At 41.5% G+C, this 15,911-nt stretch overlaps 1 protein-coding gene across 2 annotated transcripts in view; it reads right to left on the bottom strand.

Annotated features, from left to right (window-relative positions):
• The window catches only part of LOC121309844 (1-phosphatidylinositol 4,5-bisphosphate phosphodiesterase delta-1-like), a 42,064-nt gene extending 27,648 nt beyond the window's left edge, over positions 1-14,416 (bottom strand). The window contains exons 1-2 of one of the 2 annotated variants that reach the window (XM_041243002.1): positions 14,101-14,416; positions 371-535 (exon numbers count right to left, since the gene is read on the bottom strand). In XM_041243002.1, the coding sequence (XP_041098936.1) occupies positions 371-535; positions 14,101-14,131 (196 nt within the window). In that variant the 5' untranslated portion in view covers positions 14,132-14,416. Of the gene's footprint in view, positions 1-370; positions 536-8,727; positions 8,949-14,100 lie in introns of those variants that run through there. The other variant, XM_041242994.1, reaches the window with a different exon arrangement.
• Positions 14,417-15,911: the final 1,495 nt, after the last annotated feature.

The following is a 15,911-nucleotide window of genomic DNA, read 5'->3' on the forward strand; positions in this document are numbered from 1 at the left end:
ACAGCTGTGTTACCTGTAAGCAGGCTGCTATAGGGACAGCTGTGTTATCTGTAAGCAGGCTGCTATAGGGACAGCTGTGTTACCTGTAAGCAGGCTGCTATAGGGACAGCTGTGTTATCTGTAAGCAGGCTGCTATAGGGACAGCTGTGTTATCTGTAAGCAGGCTGCTATAGGGACAGCTGTGTTATCTGTAAGCAGTCTGCTATAGGGACAGCTGTGTTACCTGTAAGCAGGCTGCTATAGGGACAGCTGTGTTATCTGTAAGCAGTCTGCTATAGGGACAGCTGTGTTACCTGTAAGCAGGCTGCTATAGGGACAGCTGTGTTATCTGTAAGCAGGCTGCTATAAGGACAGCTGTGTTCATGCTTACAGGTGTGCTTGTCAGGGCTGCTCAGTAACTTCTTGGAGTCATGCCAGATGGTTTTGCAGTCTTCCTGCAGCTTGTAGAAGCGTAGCTTCTTCCAGGAGCTGGACTTCACTTTCTGGAGCCTGCTGCCCTTCAGAAGGAACTGCAGATCCTCATCATCCTGTAACCCTAGAGAGAGAGACAGAGGGGGGGTTACCAGCGGTCTGGGCTGTTTCAAGTTATCTCTGATTTGGCTACTGCAGGGTGCAAAATAACCGATGGCACCGGTGACAATTGCCGAAGTGCCCAAGCTGCTTAAACGCAGTGCCTCTCAGATTTAAAAATACTTACGGCAAAAGTTGCCTGTAAGCCCGCCCGTCACTGCCGCCGGTGTCCCTCAGCACCAGCAATCTGATCACAAACCCTTCCACAAACCTGCTCAGCATCAGCTGGGCCGTGCTCTGTCTAATCTCGACCCGTGACAAAATGACTGTGAACAGGCTGGCTGTAGGGGCGACGTGAGGCCAGAAAGGAGCACACAGACAGGCAGACATTTCAATGACTGTTGCCGTTTTGTAATTTAGTGTTCTCCCCCCAAATATACCGATGCTAAAAATGAAAACACAATAGGTAGACAATTATTAGTTTTGCTCAAATTGTTACACCAAAAATGATTTAGTGTAATACATTCTCACTACCTTACATAGTTCTGCTTTGTCACTAGTAAACAGTGTTCTTTCAAGAAACAGGTTAGAACAGTTATGCTTTAAAACAGCATGCTTTTTTTGATAATGTGCATTGCTGGGGAAAAAAAGTAAATCCTTCACAACTGTAAATTTCCAGAAGAATGAAACTATATAAAGTCTCTCAAATGTAAAGCACTGTGTACAACCAGCTGTTCACCATTGTGATGCAGAGCACTCTCCATTGCCTGACCAAGTTTCAAGGTTTTTTTTTCACCCCCAACGTCGCGTTGTTTGTACACGTTTTGTAACGGCGGTTAGCAAAACTACAGTTTGTAAACAATACCCTGCATATTTATTTTTTGTGAAATTAGCATTTGTATTTTTGTAAGTTTGTTGTTTTTAAATTTGATTTTTGATACCATTTTATTTTTACAATGGAAGTGTAGATTTTATTTTTGTAACAATTAGTGTGTCAGTCACTCAGAACATGTTGATTTGTGTTTGTTTGAATTAATTCCATCAATATAATTGGCTCTTCGTGTTTCTTTTTTGTTGTTTTATGAAGGAATATGAAATCATGCCCTTGGGTTGGAGTTATGCTTTGTCTTTTTGCCCCCTGGAACTGCCTCCGTGCCCCAGAATCTTCATGCCCAACGAAGGCAGCATTGCCGTGCCCTTCATGCCCTGCTGTTGTATCTCCGAGTGGTGCAGCAGTGTGCCACGGCAGCTACTTTTCTAGGGTTGGCATTGTGGTTACCTTTAAGATAAGGGATAGGCCTTAGCAAACATATCAGGGCTGGGGTTAGTAAATACAAATCAGGCTTTGTAAATACAGGCTGTGTACAGCACTCAATGTTACAAACCCCTGAGGCTACCAGTTCATGACCACACTAGCTTGCTTTCCTCTCTGTGGCCTAAATAAAGTGGCGTACAAACATTCTCATTTACAGATGACCCTTTGTGACTGCTAGCTGTGCTTGAAATATTTCTTCATGAAAATCCCTTCCACACCCTGACCAAATATTCCAGCAACAGCCATGGAGGCTTGCACATTGAAAGCAGCAGAGCTGTAACCTGATGCATTGCATGCTGCAGCATGTGCTGCGCTGTCTGCTGCATTGCGTGCTGCAGCGTGTGCTGCGCTGTCTGCTGCATTGCGTGCTGCAGTGTGTGCTGCGCTGTCTACTGCATTGCCTGCTGCAGCGTGTGCTGCGCTGTCTGCTGCATTGCGTGCTGCAGCGTGTGCTGCGCTGTCTGCTGCATTGCGTGCTGCAGTGTGTGCTGCGCTGTCTACTGCATTGCCTGCTGCAGCGTGTGCTGCGCTGTCTGCTGCATTGCGTGCTGCAGCGTGTGCTGCGCTGTCTGCTGCATTGCGTGCTGCAGCGTGTGCTGCGCTGTCTGCTGCAGCGTGTGCTGTGCCGTGTGCAGCAGAGCAGCTGGTATCCTGGGGAGAACCTGCTCTACATGCCCTGCTGCCTCTCCATGCAGATGGGAATTGAGGAGGAGATACACCCAGGAAGCTGAGCCATGGAGCATTCACAAGAGTAGAGGAGCAGGTAACAGTGGAATTGACCAGTTTCAAACAGCCAAGAGCCATCGGAAACTGCACAGCGGTCTGGGTGATTGTGTAAGTCAGAGGGAAGGGGACCCCTTCCTCAAAACCAGGACAATCAGCAGAAACAGGGTCAGGTGGTGACCATAACGTGAACAACGACTTCAATTCCATGAACCCCAGCCCAGACAGACTCTCCACTGGAAATAGGATGCCCCTCACAGACAGAGACTCTCCACTGAAAATAAGATGCCCCTCACAGACAGACAGACTCTCCACTGGAAATAGGATGTTCCTCACAGACAGACAGACTCTCCACTGGAAATAGGATGCCCCTCACAGACAGAAACTCTCCACTGGAAATAGGATGCCCATCACAGACAGAGACTCTCCACTGGAAATAAGATGCCCCTCACAGATAGACAGACTCTCCACTGGAAATAGGATGTCCCTCACAGACAGAGACTCTCCACTGGAAATAGGATGCCACTCACAGACAGAGACTCTCCACTGGAAATAGGATGCCCCTCACAGATAGACAGACTCTCCACTGGAAATAGGATGCCCCTCACAGACAGAGACTCTCCACTGGAAATAGGATGCCCCTCACAGACAGAGACTCTCCACTGGAAATAGGATGCCCCTCACAGACAGAGACTCTCCACTGGAAATAGGATGCCCCTCACAGACAGAGACTCTCCACTGGAAATAGGATGCCCCACACTGTGCCAGCTCAATTGGGTGGAAATGCTCACTTGAAATTCTCCTTTAGCACTACATTAAAGGGTTTGACAGTCTTTTCAGCCCATAAACACTCCTGTTCCATCTGAGTCACCTGAGCAAATAATCATATGAAGCAACTGTCAGCATGTAGTAATCTGGCAAAAGCCCATAACAGGCTACTTAAAATGTTTTAGTTGTGTTGGGAGGGCGTCTTCATGTGAAAGTACACAACACACCCACACCTTCTGGAAGAATAATTCTGTCAAACAGGCATTAGCCACTGTAGTTTCTTATACTGTAGTTAACTGGAGTACAATCTTACTGGTCATGTTAGGATTTTCTAACAGTCTTCTATACCCTTCCTCAGTCACTGTGTGGAATTGGACCAGGTTAACTTTCCTATCCATGTATCTATTTTAGAATTAGGGCAGTCAAACATATTTTTAGATTTCAACAAACAAAACCCCAAAAAGGTGGTTATTATCAATAGTTTATGCTTAAACACATCTAAAATTAAAATACAAAAGCAAACAAAAAATTATAATTTAAAAAAACATGTAGAAATGCTTTTATTACAACAAATTTGATGGCCTTTCCTTCTCGGGGGCCATCGCGGATTTAACTTTTACACTCCATTGACTTTAGTGTTCAGAATTTAAAAATAAATAATGTGTCACTAAAATATTACAACTTCTCAAAAGGAAAACAATGTGCCCAACAATCACTGTGACTGAAACTCCAGGGGCAAACCCAACCCCAAGCTCGGGGCTTGCACATGCTCTCAGATGCATTGTGAGACACTTCATACCACTTTCAGAAGCAAATTTCAACTGCAGAAAAACAAATGCTGAAATGACTTCTTACAACTTGTCATTGTACCAGACGGAGCAACCTGACAAATAACACACGAGGGTAGTTAAGATGAAATGTTACTCAAACCTTGTACATGCATGCCCACTTCAAATATTAATTTAATAAAACCTCTCCTGCAGAAATAATGTACAATCTGTGCTTAACGCAAGCACGTGTGGTAAAGACCAGGCTCATAGCTGTTTGGATACAAACTTCAAGGACCTTCAGGGACCATTTTGGCAATTTTCAAAGACCTAAGGAGTTTGGCATCATTTCCAATGCTGATAACGACTAACCAACTGTTAAAATCAAGCTTTTCATGAACAGTTTATTTAACTGCATAATAACAAAAATCTCAATGATATCATCTTTCAAGTACAGATAAGCTCTAATCCAGTGCACTTTCTTATTCAGTAACACGGAGTCAGTTTTGGTACCTATAGGCGAGTGTTTCATTCTAAAAGTAGCGCAACAGCTCAGTGCGTTAATCCAAGTCCATGAATTGTGTCTCAATCACAGACACCTACATTTGTTAAAAAGTAAGGGTGCAAACTGAAGGACTTCTTTCTCTGAATAAAACCATTTCAACAGTATACCTTTAACAGTATAGACATAGTTGTCTCTTGTTTTATACCATTACAATGGTGGTATTCCTCCAAGAAATGGTGTCTTTGCCTTTGTGCTGGCAGCTTCTAAATATCATCCATTGAGTTACAGGGCAAAATCATAATAAAATAACTTCAAACAATAATGTAACCAAGTCATTTCTTGAAGTTTTAAAATATCTATGTTTTACTTTAACTACTGGGGCAAGTTTTGCACGTGCTTCGGATCAGGTACTTTAGTTTATATCTTTAACAAGGGTCGACAGCGAGCAGAACGACGAGGAGAGCGTTATTTGTATTTTTAACTTCCTTGCTATTTCAGGTACAGGGCGTGCCTTTAAAGTAAAATGACTGCATATACACAAGTAAGCTCACCTGACTTGAAAAACGTCTTCTGCAGATTCCTACTTGTTTTGATTGAATGAGTAAAAGGAAAAGAAGACGCTTCAATGTGAAACATAACCTGAACATGCATTTCAATAAAGAACGGCAAGTTTTTAATGAAAACATAGACAAATAAATAAACACACATTCTAGCCTACTTCACTAAAGTGAAAACGGGCTTGTGTTATTTTGCAATAGCAGTGCTTCAGATTATTACCAGCGCTTAATAACAGGAACAACATTTCATTTAGAATCCGTGTTCAGCTTAAGCCTGGTCATGGACCCACAGCAACACGAACCGACTAACTGCACTATTTAAAAAAAGGTAAGTCTGCTTCACTCTGGCTTTTTTCCCCAATGGATTAATTAAAAGAATAAAAACAAACTAAACTTTTACATATTAATAATTTGTAAACAGCGTTCTCTTTCTCTCTCTCATATATAGGTCTTTCCTTTAGAGAAATTGCAAAGAAAGCCAAGGTGTCAGTGAGTACAGTTTCCTACACCATCAAAAGGCACTTGGAAACTGGAGGAAACTCTGACAGGAAGAGGTCTGGCAGACCCAAAGCCACAACAGAATCAGAAGACAAGTTTCTGAGAGTCAACAGCTTATATAATAGGCGGCTCACAGGACAACAGTTTCAAGCACAGCTTAACACTGGTCGAAGTAAGCAAGTCTCAGTTTCAACTGTGAAGAGAAGACTTCAAGCTGCAGGTTTGACAGGTCGAGTGGCAGTAAGAAAGCCATTGCTAAGACGGCAAAATATGAAAAAGAGGCTTCCCTGGGCCATGAAGCACCGCCAGTGGACTACTGAAGACTGGAAGAAGGTCTTATGGACCGAAGAATCAAAATTTGAAATCTTCTTCATCACGCAGGGTTTTTGTACGCCGTTGAGGAGGCGAAAGGATGGTTCCTCGGTGTGTGACACCAACTGTCAAACATGGAGGAGGAAGCGTGATGGTCTGGGGCTCTTTTGCTGGATCCAGAGTCGGTGATTTGCACAGAGTGAGTGGCACCCTGAACCAAAACGGCTACCACAGCATTTTGCAGTGCAGTCCTACATGAAGATAATGACCAAAACATACCTCCAGGCTATGTCAGAACTACCTTAGAAGAAAAGAACAAGACGGTAGGCTTCAAATCATGGAATGGCCAGCACAGTCTCCAGACTTAAACCCCATCAAGCTGGTTTGGGATGAACTGGACAGAAGGGTGAAAGCAAAGCAACCTACAAGTGCAACACATTTGTGGGAACTTCTGCAACAGTGTTGGGAAGAACTTTCCGAACAATATTTGATTTTCATTGTAGAAAGAATGCCACAAGTGTGTTTGGCTCTTCTATCTGCAAAAGGTGGTACTTTGAGTCAAACATTTAGATTACATTTTGTTAAACAAAACGATTCCATGATTTATTTTTTTTATCTCCAATTGTTTATTTGTTCTATGCTTTAATTTCAGAGTACATTGAGACATTAAACTGTTTAAATTTCAATAAAAACTGGAGAAATGTAGGTGATTCTAAAACTTTTTAAAACCATGTTCACTTTAATATGTTCTACAAGAACGTGCTTGATTGTAAATTGTATGAATAATGACGTCAATATGTAATTTTTCAGTCTATTAATTTATGTTTTTACATTTGTATTTGTTGTTCTTCAGAAACACGGGGTCAGTACAATCTGTTAGCTTGTATACAATACTGTGGTTGTGCTCAATTCTAAAATCATAAAACATATTCACCCCCTCACTAAGGAAAAGGTCACCCTACCAACATTTTACAAACTGACCCTCAATCTGCAAGTCGTGCAGCTAAACAATGCATTTCTGAAACTATGTTAACTAGCCTCCTGTGTGATTTTATCAGAATTTCCTTTTCTACAAAGTCAAGTTCAAGTCTGCTTCTGAAAGAGGTCGCAGACTGTCACGTTTGTAATAACGCCAGGGTCGCATACAGCGTCAGCGAGCAATTGTGATGTTAATTTAATATGCAGAGAACATTTCCCATAGTTAGCATAGACAGCAGGTAGCACAGTGACCGAAGCGTGGACATAAGAACATAAGAACATAAGAAAGTTTACAAACGAGAGGAGGTCATTCGGCCCATCTTGCTCGTTTGGTTGTTGGTAGCTTATTGATCCCAGAATCTCATCAAGCAGCTTCTTGAAGGATCCCAGGGTGTCAGCTTCAACAACATTACTGGGGAGTTGATTCCAGACCCTCACAATTCTCTGTGTAAAAAAGTGTCTCCTATTTTCTGTTCTGAATGCCCCTTTTTCTAAACTCCATTTGTGACCCCTGGTCCTTGTTTCTTTTTTCAGGCTGAAAAAGTCCCTTGGGTCGACACTGTCAATACCTTTTAGAATTTTGAATGCTTGAATTAGGTCGCCACGTAGTCTTCTTTGTTCAAGACTGAACAGATTCAATTATTTTAGCCTGTCTGCATATGACATGCCTTTTAAGCCCAGAATAATTCTGGTCGCTCTTCTTTGCACTCTTTCTAGAGCAGCAATATCTTTTTTATAGCGAGGTGACCAGAACTGAACACAATATTCAAGATGAGGTCTTACTAATGCATTGTACAGTTTTAACATTACTTCCCTTGATTTAAATTCAACACTTTTCACAATGTATCCGAGCATCTTGTTAGCCTTTTTTATAGCTTCCCCACATTGTCTAGATGAAGACATTTCTGAGTCAACAAAAAGTCCTAGGTCTTTTTCATAGATTCCTTCTCCAATTTCAGTATCTCCCATATGACATTTATAATGTACATTTTTATTTCCTGCGTGCAGTACCTTACACTTTTCTCTATTAAATGCCATTTGCCATGTGTCTGCCCAGTTCTGAATCTTGTCTAGATCATTTTGAATGACCTTTGCTGCTGCAACAGTGTTTGCCACTCCTCCTACTTTTGCGTCGTCTGCAAATTTAACAAATTTGCTTACTATACCAGAATCTAAATCATTAATGTAGATTAGGAATAGCAAACCGCCGCGCCACAGGTCTCTGCACAGAGACCGAGATTCGAGAAGCTTGCTGGAGGGGACAGACAACAATACAAAAAAGACCAAAAAGGAAACTCCCTGAACAATGTAAAGGGAAAGAGCAGGATTTTAGAGAAATCTCCGTTTGTAAAATTCAACTGAAATTCGTGTTTTTATTACAGCGTTTAACACAATATAACATAGTAGTAGCACCCGGGCAACCCTTAAAAGTATGTCTCTGCATGTCTGTTCATGTCACTTCTGTTGCAATACTTAAAGTGCTGGGAAAATACAGAAATAAAATCTTTTCTGCCGCTGGAATGCATCGTAATGTAATTATAAAACTATTTCCAGCCTGTGTACCGAAACTTGGCTGTATTGGGGAACAACGTAATATACTGGAATGCACTAACAGAGCCAAGCAACCAATACTATATATAGTTTATTTAATAAACCCCCGTAAATTGAAGAATAGCCAAGCTGAAGTGCCCCACACCGGGTTTTCCACAGTCCATCCTGCTGTTCCAGTCAGATCGCAGCTGTCCGAGTCAGCTGCACGGTTATGCTGTTTACTAGCTGTGTCAAAGCACTCACCTAGTCTCTCTCGGTTCTCCCGTGCCACTTTCCTGATGTTCTCTTGCAAGACATTTTCCTCGGATTTTGTTTTTTTCGGTTGTCGCTGTATACATTGCATTGCAAACTATCTGTATCGTCTGTTTTTATCGTGTGAAACTTATACAACATGAACTGTTTTGTTCCACGAAAACAAAGTAAAGAGGCAGCCTTGCTCCGGACCAGTGACGTGTTTTTTCCCCTGTCTTGCTGGGCGTGTGTTTTCCTCAGATTACAGTATATAGCTGTCCGCCCGTATCATTTACACTGCAGTGGAGCGCTCGCGACTTAATCTAAGTTTAATGTGATCGTATGCGAACCGGACAGATAATGCACGGTCAGTATGTGATCGCATTGCCACTTCTACAAAGCTATACCTGCAACATGGAAATGAGACCCGCATAGCAGTCTGATCCATTCCTGGTTTTACTGTCAGCTTAATAAGACACATATGAGTTTGTCACCGCTGACAAAGCTCCTAGTATAACCTGGTATGGGTGAAACTGACGTGCAATATGAATGTACCTGTGCTACCTGCATGGCTTAAAGCAGCGGCGGTCAATACATGGATCGCGATTTTCAGTGGACCTCGGGACAGATCAGAACAAGCACTAGCATATATGCATACAACAGTTTTTGTTTCGGCAGATGGGCAGAGCCAGATGAAAATCCCCCAACAGTTTCTGCATAAGAGACTATCAAAATGTGCCAACATACTTTTTAAACTTAGGCGCACGCGTGCGACTAGAAATCCCTAAAGGTTGACTATAAACAATAAACGTGATTCATTTTCATCTGAAAAGTATAAAACAAAATTCAAAAAAATCTCATTTTCTCTCAGATCTAAACTCACAGCTCAATCGTAAGGTATACTGGGAATGTAGTTTATTGGTGTCCACTGCCCACTGTTAATCACACATTAAAAACTACAAATCCCATACCGCTCGAATTTCACTGATTTATCAATGCGACGTCTACTAGTTTCGAGGCAGTTTGTCAAACCCAGATGATGAAAATAGCAAATATGTTGGTGTCTTTACAAGAAATGAGCAATGCAGGCATGCGAGGAGAGGAAAGCGAGCAGGGAACTTCGAGTTACTTACAGCGAGCTCAGTGTTCAAAATACAACTTCAACCAACAGCGGCTAAAACATTGCCCCTGGCTTAAATTTGACAATGTGGAAAAAAAAAAAAAATCCACGTTTTTCACGTTTTATCAGGATGTTGGGAAACTGATGGCAGGCAAGACTGCCTTTTTAACAGGGAGCCAGAAGTTCAAACATGAAATTAAACACACAGTGCTACAAAACGGCAAGCAATGTGCGGAGTGGCAGACCATTCTGAGGAACATAATACCAGGCAGTTAGAGGAATCTGACCATGTTAATTTTGTTGATGCAAAGTATTGAACTGCACAAGTGTTATGCAATAAAGGAAGGAAAAAAAGATCTGTAGATATTCAACAACACATTTGAGCAATATTTATTTTTCTTTTTTGTGCCTCTAAATTTCAGTTCGCGTCTATTTATTTAATTTTTCTTTTTTTCTTAGGCGCAAAACAGTTCGCGTAGAGCGCTTGTTACGTTTGTGTTGTTGTGGTTGTTTTATTATTGCTATCACGTATTGAACACTGTTGTATTAAATCCCGTTAATAATTGTTGGTCATATAGCTTGGTGGTGGGTCTCGGAGCCCGCTGAGATCCAACAAAATGGATCAATAGTAACACCTTGGACATGAAACTTCCCCATTCACCTCAGCAAGCGGGCAGATTCGCTACATCTTCTCCGTGTCTCTGGTACCACACCGCCAGCAGTTAGTAGGAAGAAGAAATCCACAACTAGAAGCAATATATGTGCATCTATATAACCCCTCCCTACCCCTTCCCTCCTCATCCTCAGCCCCGAGAAGAGACCTTGCTGTGGTCTCCTTTATTTCCAGTGCAAATCGGTTCACACCCCGGCTCACTCACTGGCTCGCTGGGTGACCCTGAGCAAGTCACTGCACCTCCCTGTGCTCCGTCTTTCAGGCGAGACGTAGTTGCGAGTGGCTCACACCCTAGCGTCTGTAAGTCGCCTTGGATACAGCTGTCTGCTAAATATAATAATATAATAATAATAATAATAATAATAATAATAATAATAATAGTAATAATAATAATAATAATAGGTCTGGGTTTCTTTAACTCATCAATGGGTTAAGACCTGGGTAAAAGATAGTGTTGACCAGTTAAGAAGCTTGGTTAATTTAAGTAATTGAGAACTCAGGTGCAGTGTAACCCAGAAGACGGTACACCCCTGCAGCAGCTTACTGAGACGGAGATAGAAAAAGTCTTTACAAATTAAACAAAATAACAGGCCGACTCGATTTGAAAACAGTGATTGGCGCCCTCTTGTGTTCAAAGCCGTACAGCGACAAATCCTCCTGCAGAGGGCGTTTGTGTCAGTATTTATTGAGCCAGTATACATTGTGTTTTTGTACAATTACCTTGTTATCACACCAGGATCAGAGTCTACTGTATGAGCAGGAGGAGTTCCATTGAAAAACACTGGCAGCCTTATTTCTGCAACAACATTAACCTTTTCAGTCCTGAATTACTGAATAAAGAAGTTACAGAATTCAAGAAAGAGCTCCTTTACTGAGCTTGAGAACATGACAAAAACAAACAACGTTTTACACATATTTCAGTGAATTGTGCTTTAAAGTCCTGTCAGTATTTTAACTGTAAACAGCACTAAGACGAGGAGGGACCTCCCACCAGGACTGAAAGAGTTAATTCACCTTCAGAGTACAATAATTACTACTGCATTCATTTGTTGTAACTAAGAGACTACCGAATAATAAACAACTGAACTGTACAGATTTGCATCACTGTGGCTCAAGAAACTATGGGATGAATCTGAAAAACTACTGGCACCTTCTGTACAAGATGAAGGAACCTTCTCACACCTTGTAGACTCCCTGTCCCGGGGGGGCCCTTAGCTGTTTAACCCCTTCAGGTACACAAACAATTAAGTGCTTGTGCAAACTGTTTCATCTTAAATACATCTGAGAGTGACTCAGTATCACAAGGAGGACACTGACCATGCTGATGAGCAGATCCAGCCTGCCAGTACATTTGAAACCCTGTTTCATGCCCCTCATTGCAAAAGGAAGGAAGCCAGCACCACTGTATTTGTGGGACACACATGCCCTTGTGCATGGAAGGGTTCAGTGCAGAAAGGCCTCACCTACACGCAGAAGGCGAGTGCAGTATAATGTATAAAACAGGGTGCGTTTATTATGGGGGTCTGGGGTGCACAGACAACAGAGTAAAAATGGATTTAAAAAAGGACAGCCCCACTACTTGGAGAGACAGTTGTGCCGAGTGAGCTGCAGCATCGTAGAGAGACAGAGCGTAGAGTCCAGCGTCTGGTATCACGAGCGGAGAACAAGTCCCACAGCGAGAGAGAGAGAGAACAAGAGAGAGATAGAGGAGAGCCCTACACTACCTCTAGAGACACCAAGCAACTGCCCTCCACAACCTCCGCTGACTGCATATAGACGACTGTCTACACGTCTATTCAGAGAGAGAGAGCGCAGCACACCAATCACACACTGTGTGGATGCAAGAGCTAGTATCCATTTTCCCCAATCCACACACAGGTGAAGCGAACCCAGGACCTCTCGCACTAAGCATCGCGCTGATACCACTGTACAACAGAGCCGGCTCCCTGCAAGAAGCGTGTATCAGGCTTACATCTTGATGTGTGATTACATCACCTACCAGCCCTGCTGCTGCCTTCCCCTGTGTACGCGCTGCACTCTCCCCTGCCAGCCTCAAGTCCACCCCGGACTTGCTCACCAGGCTACAGTCCAACGAGTGCATGCCGAGGTACCTGCATCCCACTCTAACACCAATGTAACGGTCTCGGTTCCCCCAGGCAGGTGCATCACACAGGGTGAGGCAATCCACACACAGGCAGAGGGTGGGCGCGAACCCGGGACCTCTCGCACCACCCACCAGCCCTGCTGCTGCCTTCCCCCGTGCACACGACAGTATATTTCTTTATATTACTAGAGTTACTATTATTGTTATTTGTAGTATTATTATTGTTCGATAACATTTTATTATTATTTTGTTACTTTTTTATTTCACTAAAATTAAAAAAACGTTTGTACGTTTTTGGTTAACATCTTGCATTTTTATTTTTGCTTGCCAATCATATTTAATATCAGATCTTGTTTTTAATTGAATAGAGCCCTCTGATATAACATTGACATTAATAACATGACAATGTGTGCATTGTAGGGTAGAGTCTGACATCAAGTCAAAGACAGTTTGAATACCTGATCCTCTCATGGACATGACAGTGTGTGCATTGCAGGGTAGAGTCTAAAGTCTACCTGAAATTTGAGGAAAAAACTTTCTTTTCACTGTCCTTGTATGTTTCATCAATACACGCTTCACTGTTACATTAATGGTATTCCTAACCAATCTGCTGGATTCTTAGTACCTCAATAGTGGACATTTGTATGTCAAAAATGTACATCTCCTGCTATGTTTTCAACTATTTTATGTACTGATTCTAGCCAGCTCCGCCCCTCGTATAACTATAGCACACCTGAACAAGCCTTCACTCTGGTGAGGGTGAAGGGGTTGACATCGTGAACCAATCCAGTTCAGGGAAAGAACATTCCCTCGTTCCAGTCCCAACAAGTTAGACAAGTATGACAAGTATGACACAGTGCCGGCCCTCGGTCGATACTGCCAGGTCTATACAGGCGGTCTGTAATTCTGGGCATTGCCTGGGTGTGTGCAACATTCACCCACAACGAGGGCAAGACGAGCAAGATGTCAACATTCCTCAAACTTACATAACCAAACCCTTCAACACCGCGCAACAGTAATCTAGGTTTTAACGTGTAACCCACGAAACCGTTTTAAACACTTTCAGAACCTCGCAGTTTGTTTTTATGTCTACAAGTTTAGACTCATTTTAGAGATCCTATAGAAACACTGATGATGTCGCTGCTACAGTATTGACAACAGATTCAAACTGCGCGTCTGTTGCAGCAATGTTGTGTCCTGATTTAGCCAAATTGTGCTCAATTTATGGTACAGGACTGGTATTTGGTGAAACGGAGTCGATCTAGGGCAACAGGAACCAGACCCTCGTGTAATGTCGCATAGTCATTCAAGAGCTGTCTCCTTACCCATCCAGTGTAGGACAAGCAATGAGAACTATGCCATTCTATTTGAATTCGGAGCTACACACATTCCATGTTAAACATCATTTTAATTATGACAAAACAATACACAAGGTGGTTTTTGTATCAGCAGTTGTTTCAAAACTAAAATGAGAAAAACAAAACTTACCGTGCCCATTTGCGTTTTTGTTTGATTCCATCGTGTTGCACTCCTTTGCTCTGGAGACAAGTCCAAAGTGCACTCTGGGGGTAATAAGATAATCTCAAAAACAGAAGTCACGATCTAATCCTAACTCATAAAAACAGTTGCAACAACCTGGTGCAGTCAAGCAACGACCCCTTCGTTATTAACAAATAAGAACAGCACAGGACGTGATGTTTCTCAGCAGTATCTCGACCAGCGTCTTTCTCACGTCTAGTGCAGTCAGTGTCATCCACCAGATCCACACCCATCGACTGGATTGCTGACAGCGGTGAAGCGAGTCACAGCATCAGCAGCCTGGCTTGGTAGACCTCTGCATGCAGGACGTGTAAAGAACTGGACTATATGAAAAAAAAAAAAATAGAAATACAAAAATGCAGGGGACCCTTTTCAAGTTTGTGAAACTTTTATATAATAATAATAAATAAACTAAAACCATAATCATGAAATATGTTTTAAATTTACATTAATGTTTAACTTTAAACAATAGCTCATACGTATAAGGGATATATTTATAAATAATAATAATAATAATAATAATAATAATAATAATAATAAACTCATAATAATAATAATAATTATATAATAATAATAATAATAATAATAATAATAATAATAATAATATAATAATAATAATAACTCATACGTATAAGGGATATAATAATAATAATAATAATAATAATAATAATAATAAATAATATAATAATAGGGAAATAATATTAAAATAATATTAATATTATAATATTAGTATTATATTATTATATTAATAATATTATAAATATTCGTATAAGGGATTATATTATTTATTTATTATTGTATTATTTAGTATGTAATAATAATAATAATAATAATAATAATAATAATAATAAACTACCCTAAACTACGTTCACCTACTGACAGGTAAATTGCAAGAGCAGGTAGTCAACGAGGTAAATAGTTATCACTGTTTAACAGTTACATTATTTTCACTGTACGGACAGACACACCCCATCTTGGTTATTTGCCCCACTGTTGTTAGATACGGCTTCAAAACGTAGTGATGTAGCCGCTGACTTCACCTACACAAAGACTATGTATTGTGCGGTTGTGAGCGTTCTGCGGTCACAGCCCTAGCCCTTGGCTTTTGTTTTTTCAGTGATCAGGGACAATACTTTATTTCTCTGGTCACATACCTGTATTATTCAAGCAAGGCACTGTTTTAGTCAGGATTGCTTGCATCCTTTCTAGGTATGTAGCGTGTTCCAACTCGAATATAACTTATTTCACAAAGACACACAGGAGATAGAAGCTTCCAATGAAAAAGCATTTCGTTATTTAAAAAGTGCTTCGCTTAAAACAAACTTACAGCATAATATAAACCTACAAAGCAGCCCTATTAGAGTCTTTCAAACTTGTTTGGCAAGTGACGGCCACGCCCGACCTTCAAACTAATTACCATCACTTGTTATACTGCGCATGCAGATAATGAATTAATTGCCTCATTCCCACAAGTGCGCTCCCAAAAGTGTCTCCGCTCTATACAGTACATAGCAGAACAAAGTGACTCTGTATGTGTGTGTATATCAGTGCGTCTGTGTGTGTCAGTGTGTATGTTTTATTAGTGTGTGTATGTATGTGTATTAGTGCGTGTGTGTATCAGTGTATGTGTGTGTGTGTGTGTGTATCAGTGTATGGATGTGTGTATCAGTGTGTGTGTGTGTGTGTGTGTGTGTGTGTATCAGTGGACAGGTTTATAGTGCTTTCTGGGTCAAAAAAGTCTCTACAAGGAAGGAACGTCG

Source organism: Polyodon spathula, chromosome 3, assembly GCF_017654505.1.
Source record: "Polyodon spathula isolate WHYD16114869_AA chromosome 3, ASM1765450v1, whole genome shotgun sequence".
NCBI lineage: Eukaryota > Metazoa > Chordata > Actinopteri > Acipenseriformes > Polyodontidae > Polyodon > Polyodon spathula.